The 18,795-nt window shown below is 39.7% G+C and overlaps 1 protein-coding gene across 1 annotated transcript; it reads left to right on the forward strand.

Moving 5' to 3' along the window:
- Positions 1-6,028: 6,028 nt before the first annotated feature.
- Positions 6,029-8,185, forward strand: LOC139464779 (putative nuclease HARBI1). Its single transcript, XM_071246288.1, has 4 exons — positions 6,029-6,035; positions 6,291-6,403; positions 6,566-6,677; positions 6,995-8,185. Exons 1-4 carry the CDS (start codon positions 6,029-6,031, stop codon positions 7,375-7,377), a joined length of 615 nt encoding a protein of 204 aa, XP_071102389.1. The 3' UTR covers positions 7,378-8,185.
- Positions 8,186-18,795: the final 10,610 nt, after the last annotated feature.

Below are 18,795 nucleotides of genomic sequence, written 5' to 3' on the forward strand. Positions count from 1 at the left end.
CATTGCCTGCCAAGTCCCTTATTATCATGGACAATGCACCATTGCCTGTCAAGTCTCTTATTATCATGGACAATGCACCATTGCCTGTCAAGTCCCTTATTATCATGGACAATGCACCCTTGCCTGCCAAGTCCCTTATTATCACGGACAATGCACCATTGCCTGTCAAGTCCCTTATTATCATGGACAATGCACCCTTGCCTGCCAAGTCCCTTATTATCATGGACAATGCACCATTGCCTGCCAAGTCCCTTATTATCATGGACAATGCACCCTTGCCTCTCAAGTCCCTTATTACCACGGACAATGCACCATTGCCTGTCAAGTCTCTTATTATCATGGACAATACACCATTGCCTGCCAAGTCCCTTATTATCATGGACAATGCACCATTGCCTGCCAAGTCCCTTATTATCATGGACAATGCACCATTGCCTGTCAAGTCCCTTATTATCACGGACAATGCACCCTTGCCTGTCAAGTCCCTTATTATCATGAACAATGCACCCTTGCCTGTCAAGTCTCTTATTATCATGGACAATGCACCCTTGCCTGCCAAGTCTCTTATTATCATGGACAATGCATCCTTGCCTGTCAAGTCCCTTATTATCATGAACAATGCACCCTTGCCTGTCAAGTCTCTTATTATCATGAACAATGCACCCTTGCCTGCCAAGTCCCTTATTATCATGGACAATGCATCCTTGCCTGCCAAGTCCCTTATTATCATGGACAATGCACCATTGCCTGCCAAGTCCCTTATTATCATGGACAATGCACCATTGCCTGCCAAGTCCCTTATTATCATGGACAATGCACCATTGCCTGCCAAGACCCTTATTATCATGGACAATGCACCATTGCCTGTCAAGTCCCTTATTATCATGGACAATGCGCCATTGCCTGTCAAGTCTCTTATTATCATGGACAATGCACCATTGCCTGTCAAGTCCCTTATTATCACGGACAATGCACCATTGCCTGTCAAGTCCCTTATTATCATGAACAATGCACCATTGCCTGTCAAATCCCTTATTATCATGAACAATGCACCATTGCCTGTCAAGTCCCTTATTATCACGGACAATGCACCATTGCATGTCAAGTCCCTTATTATCATGGACAATGCATCCTTGCCTGTCAAGTCCCTTATTATCATGAACAATGCACCATTGCCTGTCAAGTCTCTTATTATCATGAACAATGCACCCTTGCCTGCCAAGTCCCTTATTATCATGGACAATGCATCCTTGCCTGCCAAGTCCCTTATTATCATGGACAATGCACCATTGCCTGCCAAGTCCCTTATTATCATGGACAATGCACCATTGCCTGCCAAGTCCCTTATTATCATGGACAATGCACCATTGCCTGCCAAGTCCCTTATTATCATGGACAATGCACCATTGCCTGTCAAGTCCCTTATTATCATGGACAATGCACCATTGCCTGTCAAGTCTCTTATTATCATGGACAATGCACCATTGCCTGTCAAGTCCCTTATTATCACGGACAATGCACCATTGCCTGTCAAGTCCCTTATTATCATGAACAATGCACCATTGCCTGTCAAGTCCTTTATTATCATGAACAATGCACCATTGCCTGTCAAGTCCCTTATTATCACGGACAATGCACCATTGCATGTCAAGTCCCTTATTATCATGAACAATGCACCATTGCCTGTCAAGTACCTTATTATCATGGACAATGTACCCTTGCCTGCCAAGTCTCTTATTATCATGGACAATGCACCATTGCCTGTCAAGTCTCTTATTATCATGGACAATGCACCATTGCCTGTCAAGTCCCTTATTATCATGGACAATGCACCCTTGCCTGCCAAGTCCTTTATTATCATGGACTATGCACCCTTGCCTGCCAAGTCCCTTATTATCATGGACAATGCACCCTTGCCTGCCAAGTCCCTTATTATCATGGACAATGCACCCTTGCCTGCCAAGTCCCTTATTATCATGGACAATGCACCATTGCCTGTCAAGTTTCTTATTATCATGGACAATGCACCATTGCCTGTCAAGTCCCTTATTATCATGGACAATGCACCATTGCCTGCCAAGTCCCTTATTATCATGGACAATGCACCCTTGCCTGCCAAGTCCCTTATTATCATGGACAATGCACCCTTGCCTGCCAAGTCCCTTATTATCATGGACAATGCACCCTTGCCTGCCAAGTCCCTTATTATCATGGACAATGCACCATTGCCTGTCAAGTCCCTTATTATCACGGACAATGCACCATTGCCTGTCAAGTCTCTTATTATCATGGACAATGCACCCTTGCCTGTCAAGTCCCTTATTATCATGGACAATGCACCCTTGCCTGTCAAGTCCCTTATTATCATGGACAATGCACCCTTGCCTGCCAAGTCCCTTATTATCATGGACAATGCACCATTGCCTGTCAAGTCCCTTATTATCATGGACAATGCACCATTAGCTGCCAGGTCCCTTATTATCATGGACAATGCACCATTAGCTGCCAAGTCCCTTATTATCATGGACAATGCACTATTAGCTGCCAGGTCCCTTATTATCATGGACAATGCACCCTTGCCTGCCAAGTCCCTTATTATCTTGGACAATGCACCATATCACAGAATGCAGGATCCAGACAGCAATACTGGATGTCTAATGACCTCAAAGGAGATATGGTGACGTGGCTGCAACGGACGAATATTACCTTTCCTTCCAGGGATACAAAATCACAACTCGGTGAACCATCAAATCTAACAAACCTGAGCCAGTGTACATATGTTTGACAATTACATTAAAGGTCAAGGTCACGTCGTCTTACGACTTCCCCCTAACCACTGCGATCTGAACTTAATAGAGTTGATATGTGGTATCGTCAAAGTTGACGTTTTACGTTTGAACACAACGTTTAACTTGTGGGATGTTGAAAAGCTAGTAAATAAATCCCTTGGTCTGGTAACAGTGGAGACATGGCACCACCGTTGCGTTACCAATGTCGTCAAGGAGATAGAGTCAATATATCGGTCACATGATGGACTTCAGCAAGCATCAGTCCCACCTATAGTTGTGACTATTAGCAATGACGAGGGCTGTGACATGAGCGAGTCAGAGTGCGATTATAATTATACTAGAGACAACCCCACTTATGCTTCCATTCCACGTACCGTTGTGTTGCACGTGCACGTAAAGCAAAGAGAGTGTCACATTTGACACTACAGTGAGTGAGTGAGTGAGTTTGGTTTAACGCCGCTTTTAACAGTATTCCAGTTATATCGCGGCGTGTCAGCTTAATGTGGGAGGAAAGCCCGAAGTGATGCAGGTCTCAGACGTTTACCACTTCGGTGAAACCCACGAGCACGGGTATGGTGCTGACAAACCTAGAAACATAATCGGGGCGAACCGGGATTCGAACCCACAATCATAGGTTTCTGGCGTGCCCAAGGGACGCAACTCTGCACAGCGAATCGCGGTTTGACACTACAGCAGTACACATTTAGTATAGGGTGAAGAAAGAAGCAACATTAAGTGAGAGCCAGGATTGAAAATACAAGCTTACCGGTGTGTGTGTGTGTGTGTGTGTGTGTGTGTGTGTGTGTGTGTGTGTGTGTGTACTTGCGTACGTCTGTCAGTGTGTGTGTGTGATATGTACTTGCGTATGTCCGTCGGTGTGAGTGTGTGTGTACTTGATTACGTCTGTCATTCTGTGTGTATGTGTGTGTGTGAGAGAGAGCGATATGTACTTGCGTATATCCTTTGGTGTGAGTGTGTACTTGCGTACGTCTGTCAGTGTGTGTGTATGTGTGTGTGTGTGTGATATGTACTTGCGTATGTCCGTCGGTGTGAGTGTGTGTACTTGCGTACGTCTGTCAGTGTGTGTGTGTGTGTGTGATATGTACTTGCGTATGTCCGTCGATGTGAGTGTGTGTGTACTTGCGTACGTCTGTCAGTGTGTGTATCTTTATATAGATATATATGTATGTGCGTGTGCGTGTGTGCGTGCGTGCGTGCGTGCAGGGGTGTGCAGGGTTGCGCATATGTACTCTTCCTTTTCCGAAACGTTTCAAGAACGCAAAGAAAATATTCGCGTACACAGGGACGTGACGTTCGACATCACGTATTGCATCACATCCAAATATGGCTGTCACGGGTTCATGACTCACGCGATACACAATACACGGATAACAATTTCTGCCATGTTTACAGTTAACTTTGATTTCCTGTCAACAACAGCCAGACGACACACGTACGCCGTGGGGTATGATCACGGAAGTTAGTGATTACCATGTGCACGTAGACACGACAGTTGAAAATGTGAAACATGGAACTGATAACATTCTTACCATGTTGATATGTAAGGTGGGGACAGAAGGCTCATTGTATCTTATATACGAGTATGTACACCGAGATAACGCTGTTGCTCACCAGGTATGGTCAATTTGAACAGAAGCCACCGTCGTATTTCGATGTGCAGAGTTGCGTCCCTTAGACGTTCCACAACCCTGTGATCGTGGGTTCGTATTCTAGATTCGCGCTGATTATTTCTATGTTTATGAGCTCCGTACCCATGTTCGTAGGTTGAAGTAGAGTGGTACAATAAACATAAAAGACCTTACATTACATCTGTTGTGTACAAGTTCAGAGATTCTGCTGTTTATTAGTAAAGAAAAACGTTTCAGAAATATGTTCGCATTGCAACACACTCGGGGGTCAGTTTATTATTCATCTTTTATGAGTTACTGTGCGGGTTGGGGTAACTCTACGAACCAGGGCTCCTCTACCAGAGCTGTTTTTCAACCGTTCAGATCTCAGTTACCTTAGTGCAGGTATAAACAATAAACAGGTTATGCAATAACTGAATATAAATAAACACCTCGAAACAGAGCCCTGCTGATAGTGATCGATGGCTGGGACGCATTGAAGCAACGCAAGTAATATGTGTGTATTCCCAAAAGTAAAATGAGGACATTTTTGGCCTTACAAAATCTACTCAAATATTGTTTCCTTATTTTGAAATTCTTTCTTTTGATACTTATAACAAGTCACTTAATCAAGAACAAATAATTTTGTTTCTTAAATGAAGGATCTAAATAAATCAGCTCAAATATTGTCACATATTGATACCATTAGCTGCTATTACCACGTTATTATTATTATTATTACTACTACTACTACTACTACTACTACTACTACTACTACTACTACTACTACTACTACTACTACTACTACTACTACTACTACTACTTGTTTAAAGACACACCTGATCATTGGAGAAAAGCTCCGTGGCACTTATTTTGAAACACTGTCTTTCAATACATGTTAAATGTCATCTAATCAAGCAACGATGATTATGTTTCTTACATGAATTGGGGCGGTCGGGAAACCTAGTGGTTAAAGAGTTCGCTCGTCACGCCGAAGAGCCGGGTTCGATTCCCGACATGGGTACAATGTGTGAAGCCTATTTCTGGTGTCCCCCGCCGTGACATTGCTGTAACATTGCTAGGTGCGGCGTAAAACCATACTCACTTACTCCCAAAATTAATGATCAGAGCGTCGCTTACCAGGCCCCGATTTCTCGAAACAAACTTAAGTTAAAAAACTGACTCAAGTCTGAGTTTTTACTCAAATTTGAGAAAACTCGGCAAAATGCATTTCTCAAACCAAACTGAGTTAAATTTTCGACTCAAACTGAGTTCGAAAACACATAAAACTTAAGTAAGTCTACATGGTAACTTAAGTTTTTATCAAATAATAAATCATTAACAAGTATTTGAATTATCTGACATTTTCAAAAGTAGTGTGCATTGACCTTGATCATATTAGTACGTTTATTCATAAAGCTGAAACTTGACATGCTTATTTGAGTAATATTTACAAGTATTTTGCTGCTCCATATTATGTTCACTTCATTTAACCTTAATAAGGAGGATGAATGTTTTTACACAATTACAAGATTCCAACCAATTAAAAATAAAATCATTTTCTTTCCACCATCATCCTTTTAATCAATAAAAATAATTAAAAAGATAAGAATGTTTGGTATGTTTATCAAATAATAAATCATTAACAAGTATTTGAATTATCTGACATTTTCAAAAGTAGTGTGCATTGACCTTGATCATATCAGTAAGTTTATTCATAAAGCTGAAACTTGACATGCTTATTTGAGTAATATTTACAAGTATTTTGCTGTTCCATATTATGTTCACTTCATTTAACCTTAATAAGGAGGATGAATGTTTTTACACAAATACAAGATTCCAACCAATTAAAAATAAAATCATTTTCTTTCAGGATTTCCAAATGTGCTAGGGTGTGTAGATGGCACATTTGTAAGAATCATAGGCCCTCAGGTGAATGAAGGTGACTACCTGAATCGTAAAGGCTATCATTCGATGAATGTTCAGGTATGTATATAAATGGTTCACACAAATTATGTATTTATTAACACCAACAAAAAATTCATTATGATTACATGATACCTAACAAATAATGGGAATTTTATGTCATTATTTACAAATGAAAGTATATTTCAGTACAAATGAAAACGGGCTTCTGCTCCCTTTCAGATGATTTGTGATGCAGAATACAGATTTATCAACTGTGTAGCAAAATGGCCAGGAAGTGTACATGACAGCAGGATATTCAGGGATAGCAGAATCAGTGTTGCGTTTGAAAATGGTAGGTATCACATTTGATTACCAGACTTTGTAGTTGCTATGAACATCGGTACAAATGACTATTAAATAAAAAAATACAAGTAACGTGAATATTTCTCAAAGCTGGTTTTGTCAGAAATAAATTATGATCACATAACCACTGAAGTTGTTAAATATTTCTTGAGCTGGCATGTTGCAATGTTTTCATGAAGAAATGTAAAAGCACCATTCATTTGTATAGTGTGATCATGTCTATCAATTTATCTCCCCTGCTGTTCCAAATATTATTTGGGGGACAGAATTTCATATGTCATATGTTCTTATTTTTGTATGTTACAGGCATATACAAAGGTTTTTTGTTAGGGGATTCAGCCTACCCCTGCAAAACCTACCCGATGACACCATTCCTCTCTCCAGCATCTAGAAGTCAAGAAAAATATAACCGCTGCCATGTCCGAACCAGAGTTTTAATAGAACAAAGCTTTGGCATCTTAAAGCACCGATTTTCTTGTTTACATAGTGGCCTTAGAACATCACCAGAAAGGGCCTGTCAAATGATCACAGCATGTGTAGTACTTCACAACATAGGAATTGACAGGAAAGACATAATTAATTTGCATCATGAACCCTCTGATGGAATGGAAAATGCCAATGTCAATGTCAACATTGCTAATGACTGGAGTGGTGTCAGAATCTACATATGCCAGTCATTCTTTTCATAAATCTATTTGATGTATGGAAGGTAAGATTAAGTCTCCATACCTGATGCTTGTTTTAACGATTGACTAAAATGTTCATTCAGTAAGCAGATACGATACATTTTATGAACTAAGGTGTGAATTTGATGCATGAATAAATATGTGCATCATATGTGATTATATATACATATGTAATTGTGTACCAAAATGTTTGATTTGTGTAAGAGGATGTGTGCATTATTTAGTGTCCAGTTGATATGGTATAAACCCACTGTTTCCACTGAAATTTATCAGTATAGATGCATCTGTAGTAATGAAAGATAAGAATATTTTGCATGACTAAAATGGTCAACATTTCTTGAAAGAATACCTCCAATAGTTTGGCATTTTTCATGTGAATGGACAGACAGCACACATTCATCTGTCCCCCTTTCACTTCATAGCAGGGGATAGTAAATAAATCCACAATAGTATTTCAAGTTCAACATTTATCAACAGTAAAACATTGATAAAAATCAGATTATCTCCCTTATCAATGTTATCCATATTACATTCATTCCAATAAATTGATCAAATTGTTTTGGGGGCCAAACCAAATATATTAGTTCAGTTGCAAAGATTAGCTTACAAGTAATGTTATTGAACTCAAGGATCAGGAATATACCTGCTCATCATGACACAGGTTTTCATTTCTCTTAAAGTAAGAGTTCATTGAAGGAAATTGGCAAAAGTAGAGTTGAAAACAGGCTTACAGTCAATAACACAAATTTAGGGCAAAACATGAAAAACTAGCTTGCCAATATTTACTCAGTTTCTTCTCGTATCTTCATTATCTAATAAGAACATTTCCCTTGTTGTGTGGTTATTTCTTCCTCACAAACTTTACTTTTTCTGGGGGTTTTCCCCGCTTGTACATGTTGAGGCCTCGGTTAATTTTGGCGCTGTATGTAGTATCCCATCCACGGATATTAAGACATCCATGCTCCTGTCCCTGCAACACTGATGCAAAATCATATACTGCATATCAGTAGTCTGGACAATTTGATGTGGATCACTGAATATATATATTAAGAATGTTATAAATGATTCGCCTGTGCTCATTGCTTATGAATCTTGTATTGATAGTATGTAAGGATGTCCATGGCCACGGACAGGTCATACCAGCATAAGATTCATAAGAGTCCCATGCTGAACTTGTTGGTGTGTATTGAACTGGTTGCAAGCAAAAATTTGGAGGGAAAACTATTTGTGGTGAAGGGGCAGCTTGTATTTCTGCAAATACATACAAATACATCTACTTTTATACTATTGACATAAGATTATAATGTCTTACCATTGTCAAAAAAGGCACTTTCTGTTGGTGTCAATGCCTCTAGGAGTAAAACTGCAGCTGAATCCCCATCTACAGCACAATAAGTAATGCAACATTAGCACATATGCAAACATGTACTTAATCCTACCTCTGATGGTTTATACCTGTTTGACTGCACTGGCACTACTATACATATTAGCTTTGAATAAACCTGTCGCCTGTAGACTGCAGGATACGCCACCCAATGAAATATTGTGTTGTTGATAAATGTGTTATGTAAACTGGAGATAAATTAATCAGAACATAATGTCTACATTTTCAATAAACAGTTCCATCACTTAAAATACCATCTGTTCATTGTAAGTATACTTTGGCATTGTATCAATGGTCACGCAAGACTAAATAATCTTATGTATGTATCATAATTGTATTGTAACATGTCGCTGTTTCTTGTAAAAAATAGGGGGTATTTTAACATATTTTAGATGAATTATTAACAGATGTGTGTGTCCGGACCCAAGTAACACACTAAAAGCATAAATTATGATAACTGTTGCCTAACACTGTCATTTTCAATAAACCCTTATAGTGAGTTATGAGTGAATAATTCAAGGGAAGATGGGGATATTTATTTATGAAAAATGATGAAAACATTTATGAAATTTGGCAAACTCAGATTGAGATTTGAGTAAAAACTTAAGTTTGTTTCGAGAAATCGGGGCCTGGATATTTTTTTACTTTCATTCCCATTCACTTAACCCTTCGCTCACTCAGTCACATAACTACCGGTGAGTGAGCATGGTTTTACCCCGCTTTTAGAAATAATCCGGCAATATCATGGCGGGGGACACGAGAAATGGCTGCACACAATGTACGGGGAATCGTATGGGGAATCGAACCTGGGTCTTCCGTGTGACTTGCGCAGGCTTTAACCTCTTGGCAACCCTACCGCCCCTTTAAATTACCAGGTCACGAGGCCTTACCTTAACTGTTTTCTGACAATATCCTCATGCCAAATTCATATAAATAATATATTAACCGGACATATACAAAACAATATTGATCGTGCTGAATAAATGCTTTAAATAACCGTTTATCGGGTAACCAATGGACGTAAGGTAAGCCGAGGGTGTCAATTTCTGTCAGAGAACGAACGCTCTGGTGTTAGGCGAGATGAGAGAAACAGGATATTCCACGAGACACATGGAATATATTATTTATTTTATACTCTTTGTGTACTTGTCTACCGAAAATTAAGTTCTTTTATTACAAATGTAAAACCTTGAAACGTAAATTCTCCCTACCTAACACGCAACGATGTTTCTTCACGTTTGCAAAATCTCAACAAATAAAAACAAAAGAAATAAAAAATATTTGAGGTCACTAAAATTGATTATCAAACACTTTGATATGATTATATACAAAATCAAAAATTATTCTTGAATGCTACGAGCTAGGCACGAGTTGGTAACGAAAGGTCTTTCCCGTGAGATCGCCTCAGTGACATTTGGTGTACAGGAAAGGACTTGGACTTCTTACTGCATGTTTAAGTTATGACAGGCAGGAGGTTTGTTAAAAACGCGGTATAAGTATCTATTTTTTTAGTGTCATAATCTTGGGGAAATCCTTTCGAATCGACCTGCCCTGTTCGATAAAATCTTTACGCGACCTTATGAGATGCTCGATGCTAATATGCTATTTTCCCCTGAAGCGTCACTTGAAACAAACTGGTAATGTGGGTGGAAAGTAGTAGTCTGTCAGCCGGGCACCCATATTTGACTAATCGGTACCATTCAAGGGGGCAAATTCTAACCTTGTTTTTTCAAAAGGGAAATATCCCTGCTTCATAAAAATGCATGATATCAGTCTGTAACTGGTAGCTTTATATATAAAATATGTCCACGAGTACGTCCACCATTTTGAGACAAACTAAAATCTTGTCATTCCATGAAACGATGCTCTCTTTCAACAAACAATTCAAGGACAGTTTAACTTGTGAAAAGAAATATCTGTAATATCTTTTCATTGCATAATATTACACAATTGATTCATTCTTTGCACTCACAACGTTATTGGACATTGAAAAGTCCTCTTGTGGTTGATTACCTCTAACCACCCTAAAAGTCGACTTCATCAAATTCATCCTCAGATGAAACATCAGTTCCTGTGTCAACCTCATCCTCTTGATTTTCACACATTTTCAGTTTACACATGCTAGAGCACTTCATTCTGTTGACCATGCATGGACATGATGGTAGCTTGCATGATCGTGAGCATTTGCATGCAAGAAATTCAAGTACTGCTTCTGGTGCTGGTGCACCGTCCATCCAATCAATGACAAGCTTTTCTCCTCCCTCAGGTGCACACTCAATTCTCCAGCCAAAGCCATCAGGACTAGGCACCTCTGGTTTCTGCTGCAGGCTCCTCTTCCAAACTGCTGCTTGGTAGTTTGCCCTCTCTGCATGTTTGTGAAGAGCATCCTTACATGGTGGCATCTGGTGTGACTCAATTGCACCTTTCTTGCTGTAGAATAGGTGATAACGGAAGTCGTTAACTCTCATTGATGGCATTCGAGATCCATATAGCTGGCAGGTGTACGTTTCCAACTTGGAAAAGAGTGTTGATGACAGTGTCCATTCCTGACCAAGTTCTTTAAATACATCCTGTGCAGCTTTGTCATTCTCTAATGTTCTTAGTGCACGAATCTTCCCACGACCAGCAAAAGCACTGACAGAATCACAACCTGTGAAGGCATGAAGCCCAAGTATTCCTTTACACACATCCATACCAACAGCTCTTGCAACTTTTCCAACATCAGTGAACCTTGTTCTGGTGATATTGCCACATTTCTGGTAAAGTGGAACATGTATGGAGTCACTGAAGGCAAGGCACAGAAGAAATACATCAGTGTCTTCTGAGGCAATAACAACTGCAGAAGTATGATTGTCAGCAGCATGGGCAGCGGGGAGTAGTAGTCTGGTATCAGCCTCCTCATGACTGGACTCCAGCTCTAGTACCTCTTGTGTGTCGTCTTTTGTGATTCTATAGCATTTCTCTTCATTTGTCACAAACAATTCCTTCTCTGCTAATAGTTCACGTGAGGTTGGATGTTTCCATTCAGTGACGAGGAACTCAATCAGTGAGGTCTTATTGTCAGTACTTGACAAGAAGTTTCTCCATTGGCGAACAACGTGTGCAGATGCTATGTTCTTGTACTGGACACCATTGTCTTGACAGCGATTCAGTCTCTCTGCCTCCTTGATACTGTGACGCTGATAAACATCAAATACTATGTCAATCCGTGAACTATGGGCTCCTTCTCTGAGGGCTGATGACAGAATCAAAGTTGCGACTTGACCAAACGTTTTCTGATCTCCCTTCATTTTTTTAACAAGGGCCAAGCCATCAATTATTGTTGTAGATGGCTGTGGAATGTTTTCAGCTACAGGTGCTCTCTTCTGCAACTCTCGTGCCAGTACTGCTTTGTTGGTTTTCCTTGGTTTACCATCAGGTGTTGAGACCGACCATGGCAGTGGTCCAAGGGGATAGCAAAGAACAGTTTTCATCTGCAGCTCTTTTCTGGCCTGTGCAATCAGAATCATCTGTGCAAAAAGTTTTCTTTCTGCCACGAGGATGATATCTTTCCCACATGAGTTTACTTTGGTTTTCTTCTTTGACATGTTGGTGAAGGTTTGTAGCTTGTGTTGTGGCAATTTGTCATGAAATTTGATTGTTGGTGATTCATTGTCCAATCGTTCTTCTCTAAATCTTTTATAGGCATTCTCACCCACTTTCTCTGCCCTAAGGAGGTCATTGGCAATTTCTGTAGTAGCAGCTGTTGCAGTGGACAGGCTCACTATTTCCTGATATCCATCAAAAGGATTAATCCAATTCTCAATGGTATCAACAACTGTTTTCACTGCTTGTTCATCTTTCAGCATTCTTGGTGACTGGAGTTCTGCATGATGCAGATCACATCTGTTTAGTCCCAACATGTCTCTGAACTGACGAAGGAAAGCACTCCGGTATTCAGCAGTTAAGTAGAATCTTGTTACAGCCCCTGCTTTCAAACTGTATTTCCTGATTCCTCCTGGCACTTTGGTGTCCTTGCTCACGGTCTCTTCAGTGGCTTGGTCGACTGGAATTTTGCCGAAAGGATTATCTTGACTGAGTTGCACAGAGAACCTCCCATGCTGAAATTGTTCATATACATCAGGATGTTGTGTTGGTAGCATTGTCATAGACAGGCAAATATCTTGCATAGTTCACTTTGTCATAGGCAAAACACCAGGGAATCATAGCACGCACTGCTGCCAAGTGAAGTTCCCAGTTTCCTTCACGTGACGCCCTTATCAGTCCCAGCAGTATTTTCTGCACCATGTCAATGTAAGACATCCAGTAAGAAGAGAGCGGTCCATTGTCATTCCTCAGAAAATCCAGGTAAGATTGGAAGGCTTTGACTGTAGCTATGAAAGAAGTGTTTTCCAAGACTTCATCAAACTGTTTCTGGCAGACATTGTCTTGAAGTTCAGTTATCAGTTCCTGTGTTTCTTCAAGGTTACACACTTCTCCAGCTTGAGTTTCTCTGAGCCAGGGTACAAAACCTTTCCAAGCAATCCTCATCATTGCTTCAAGCACATACTTGTGAACACGAACTGCTCGGTTGTACTGTCATCCTTCCATTACAGCCCCAAGAGAACCTTCTGCAACAATACCCGACTCTATGCAAAGATCTCTCAAGCCTGCATCCTGAAAGCGTTTCCCTAAAATGCTCAGTACATTGCAAATAGTGTGAAATGTGCCAAGTCGAAGGATGATACCAGGATAATGGTCCTTGCGCTTCCAGATAACTTCAGCAACTTTTGCAAACATTGCTTGGTCAAAGACTATTACCACCTTTTTAAGATGTAAGTTCCCCATGATATTCTTCGCCTGGTTTAAGATTTCAAAGCATGTTGCTAGGCTTGTTGCAGGAGCGTTGATTGTTGGAAGGTAGCCTATGTTGTCTTGGCAGACATCAAGATCTTGGCGGACTGAAATGTTAAACCCTGTCCAGCTACCAATGGTTTGCTGTGGTGAATCTGTTTGCCGAGTGAGGAACCATAAGACATCTTTTCTCAATGCCTGATGCAATGTGTCATCTCTGTTACTGTCAGTAGTGGTCAGCTGCCCAGGTCCACATCTTTCCCCGGTATTATATACTGGCAGTGCAAACTCTCCATCAGGAATGCTTCTCTGTTTCTTTTTTTCTACTATTGGTAGCTGAGGTTTCTCTTCATGTGGTCCGTGCATTCTTGGCTGAACGATAATGCCATTAACCCTATGACTTGTGCCTTCCCCTGTCAATGTCTCTTCTAGGATGTCAATATTATCCCACGCCATGGTTGTGAATACATGGGGCTGAGCAGTACTTGGAAGCACAACATCACCATCTACAGAAGATGCCATTTTCTGTAGGCAGAGTGCAGTCTCGTTTTCCTCAAGCTGTGAGTAAGATACCCCATGGCCGAATCTATTTAGTGCTTGAATCAGTTCAGCATTTCCAGTGAGATTCTTGACAACAGCTGGCAAAAGGATGTGTTTTGGTGGTTTCTGCTTGCCACAGCTCACAGCATAGAGGAGGTCCTGTCCAAATGAGTTGACAAGCCAGGTTACCCTCTCTGACGGTTGCTTTGGTGAAATGTCACCAGTTAGTAGCCCCAAAAGAAATTGTTTCAGTGACAAAGGCAGTTTTATTGCAGCTATGTTAAGTGATTCTGGTAAGTGCGGCCATTCCAAAACATCATCTTGCTCCTTGATCCTTGAGCGCAGCAATATGGCAGCAGAGGTTATAACCCCCTTGTCTTCTGATGACTGACACTGCTTGGAATGAATATCATCTGTAAGTTTTATATTCTCCTTGGAAAGTTCATAGATACTCAGGTTGTCTGGTATAACAAGAAGTTTGCCTTTATCATCTGGAAATATGTGAATTGCTTGACAGAACTCAGCTTCAAGTTTTCTCCGAATGTGCTTCTTTGTAGATTCCCTGATGTTACTTATTCCAGCCATCTTCATGTGATCCACCAGGACTGTTGTGAGGTCTACCATTTTAACAGTCTTTGGAATTGAAAACAGGGTGTTTCTGATATAGCTAAACAGATGAAAATATGCATCAGCTTCTGCTTCCTGGTACTGGATGTCATGTTCATCAACTTCTGGAATAGAACAGGGAGTGCAGTCAGGTGCCCTTGTGTATTTTTTATAACATGAGCGATGGTAGTGGGCCTCTGCTGCAACAATATCACGTGCTACAAAACTTAGTACTGCTACATCTTGTTTTTTTATGGCCATGTCCCGTACTCTCCTATCTGCAGGGAGATCAACACACTGTATAAGGAGTTCTCGACTTTTCTGGCCCTTCTTATACTTAACCTTACGGCAAAATAAGCATTGCTTTTCATAAACCCTTGATGAAGTTGGTGATTGCCTGTTCGATCTCCGGTTTTCAACACAAGCATGGCTACCTTCTTCTGTTTTGCTTGACTGTAGTGACTGTAATTCCCGTTTTATTGTAAATCTACAACGACATTTCCGATGGTAGAAAATGTTTGGTATCTCAGATGTACTCTTTGCAAACTCCAGAAGTGGTTTGTGATTTCGTATTTGTGCTGCTTTCAGCAGAGCTTCCCACGATTCAAAGCTATTAGGTTGAACCAAGTGGCTTTCCATATCTTCACCTTCATAGTGAATGATGCAGGATGTACTACTCCTGGGCTTTTTGCATGGCGGTTCATCGGTGACAATGTCTTCCATATTGCAGTCACTACAGCTATCAGCACTTGTCCCATCTCCATATTTGTCCATTAGAAGTAGTAGTAATACAAATGGCAACTTGGTGTTTAATTCATGGTTGAAGAATGAATTTGTAATCTGTAAGATAATGAAACAAAACATTACAAAATATGTTTAATGTATACTGTATAATTGTGAATAGATCATGTGTTTAGTATGAATGAGTAATAATTTTAAATAAATTTAACATGTAAGGATACTAGTATGTGAACTGAAACAATCTTCATTATTTGCAGTTGTTTTTTGTAGATTTTCTGTTTCTTAATTCAAAAGTAGGCATCATTCATTTTTAGGTATGAGAATAAGAAATTTTAATTTTCTCATTTTGGGAATTTTATCATATCATAAAAGAAATAATCAAGTACATTCAAATTAACATGTGTTTTAATATTTTACATCTAAGGATACTTGTATGTGAATTGAAACAACCTTCATTAATTGCAGTTGTTATCTGTAGATTTTCTATTTATCAATTTCTAAATTCAAAAGTAGGCATCTTTCATTTTTAGGTATGAGAATGAGAAAATTTAACTTTCTCATTTTGGGAATTTTATCATCATATCATATAAAAATATAATCAATTACATTCAAATTAACATGTGTTTTAACATTTTATTGGTAAATGTAATAATTATGCAGAAAAAAAAAAAATTCCAACAATAGTTCAAATAAAGGTTAAAATAAGATAGTAATGATAATTAGTTGTAAGTAAGTGCTATGTACCATTACATCATTATTACATCATCATTACATCATCATTACCAAATTCAGAGATGCTATTGATGCCATTAACTTTTTTATTGAATTGTTTCATAACATTAGATAAGAGTCAACACTTCTACAGTGTACCCTACAACTTTGATGAAATAAAAATTACAATTTTATGACATGCTGACAGACAGTCATTGATAAAAAAAACGTTTGGCACCACTTGGTGCCATATACTTATATACTGTGTCTGAAAAGCAGTTTTTGGCTCCCTTTTTTATTGGTAAGATGTATAGTAGTATATGCAACAGCCAAAACAGCAACTTACCCCTGATAGATTGAAATATGATCACTTATGTTCATTAATTACTGTTGCTATGGTCAAATCACCAAGACAGGAAGTAAACAAAGAAGTGAATTATATACTACTCACCGGACAACATATTGTACTGGCCATTCTTCTGTGCCAACTTTGGAGACCTTCAAAAGAACTTTAAAAAAACATGCAAAGCTACTCGATTTCAAATGCTATCATATTTATTCTACATATAGATAGCATTACCTTCAAATTTAAACCGGTAACAATTTGCCCCCTTTTTGGTACCGAAATTTTGCCGGGCTGATAGACTATAGGGGGCATGTAGAGCAATAGAAGCGGTCATAAAATACACCAACTGTACAATCAGTCAGTGAGTGAGTATGGCTTTACGCCTCTTTCAGCACTATTCCGACAATATCACCGCGGGGGACACCAGAATTAACCTTCGCACATTGTACCTACATTGGGAATCGAACCCGGGTCTTCGCCGTGACAAGCGAACGCTTTAACCACTAGGATACCCTTCCAGCCCTAAATGGAGCAAGAGAAAAAATCAAATCACAGACACGCAACTCATTGCCCGGTCGAGTGTAGTGAGTACACAATCACAGAACTTTAACCAACAAGTCTGTCCTTGTCCATGAGTACGTGAGTGAGTTGAGTTTCACGCCGCTTCATGCCATACTTCAGGCAAGTCACAGCGCATCAGGTTACTGAGGGAAACAAGCCTTAGACGTTTGCTACTTAATATCAAAGGATACCGAAGAACACGGGTATGATGCTTATGAACACATAATCATAATTTTGTGTGGCGTTAAACAACAAACCAACAACAACATAATCATAATTAAGGCGCATCTGCACCCAAGGGACGCAACTCTGCACAGCGAATTGCAGCGCATCAAGAGACTCAGCCACTATTCCCGCGACATCTAGAATCTTTACGGGTTCAAGATGTCGAATATGTGTATTCTTGAGATATAAAATGTATTGTTCTTTTGTAAGAAATAATTGTCGGAAGCCAAAATCTTTCATATTCCGTCTTTGTTCTTTCAGGAATACCTTACGTGTGATTAACGAAAGTTTGATGGGGCAGCACATATAGTGGTTACATTGTTAAGTCACGACAAAGGCTCGATTCACAAATAAACAGACACGGACACAAATACACATCTACTCATTCACAGATAGAGAAAAGAAAACACTGATCTCTCGCAAGACTTTAAAGTTTATTCAATATATAATTCAAACATGTTACACAACATTTCTCATAGAAAAGAGATTGCTCGCAGTTTCTCAGCTTGTAATGGCCGCGAGAAGCAGTTCAAATTAAGGCGTAGCAATACCACAACGAAAGCCAGCCTGGTTCCCTGGGTATGCGGCGCTGACTGGGCTCCTGTCTTCCTAAAGGACAGGTGCTGACCGTTTTCTCATCGGCTGCGATTGGACGACAGTAAACAAAGCATTCATTGGAGTAGCGTGAAGTTGTGAAGTAGGTATGTGCTCCAGACAAATTTCAATCAGCAGGGCAGTTTTTATCGCCAAAAACAATCTTTCGTGTTGTGCGTGCGTGCGTGTGAGTGGGAGAAGGAGGTCGGGAAGGGTCGAGCGATGGGTCTAAGGGATTGTATGTTTCATTGGGTTAGAATAGGTCTTCAGCAACCCATGTTGGTCCAGACTCGATTATTTACAGACCGCCGTCATCAAGCTGGAATATTGCTGCGTCATACAACAATCAAACAGTCATATGATTCATAACTTGACCTTGCAGTCCATATGCTTCTTTAACAGTGAGTGGTTTGGGTTTATCGCCGCTTTGAGAAACCTCAAGTGTGTAAGCATTAGACATTGTCAACAAGGACGAAACGCGGAAAATGGCTTTTACTTAATTTAAACCCGATGATTAAAATTATCTGACATTACTCTCAGAGTTCTTGTTCATTTGGTCATGAAACTTTTAATGGATGTTATTATCAGCATGCAGATGTTATAGGTATCAAAGGTAACCCTCGAGGGATACCACAAGTAACATGTGACAAGTGACATAAATATTACATTAATTATTACAGCAACTTCAACATCATCGCGATCGTTAATTACGAAAATATATTTTTTCATAGCCTTCGGATAGGAAAATAGAATATATCAATTATAATTCTTCAATAAGAGCGACGTTTAAACGATTGAGGATAGGGATGTAGGTGAAAAGACAAATAATATTTAGCCAGGCTTCAAAACAAAAACAATCGTCAAGAATGTGGATGCTGGC

This window comes from Haliotis cracherodii, unplaced genomic scaffold, assembly GCF_022045235.1.
Source record: "Haliotis cracherodii isolate W230 unplaced genomic scaffold, xgHalCrac1.p SCAF_17, whole genome shotgun sequence".
In the NCBI taxonomy this organism is placed as follows: Eukaryota; Metazoa; Mollusca; class Gastropoda; order Lepetellida; family Haliotidae; genus Haliotis; species Haliotis cracherodii.

Coding starts and splice junctions, on each gene's coding strand:
- LOC139464779 (XM_071246288.1), top strand. Junction 6,404..6,565: donor ATCATTCGATGAATGTTCAG/GTATGTATATAA, acceptor GCTCCCTTTCAG/ATGATTTGTGATGCAGAATA. Junction 6,678..6,994: donor CAGTGTTGCGTTTGAAAATG/GTAGGTATCACA, acceptor TGTATGTTACAG/GCATATACAAAGGTTTTTTG.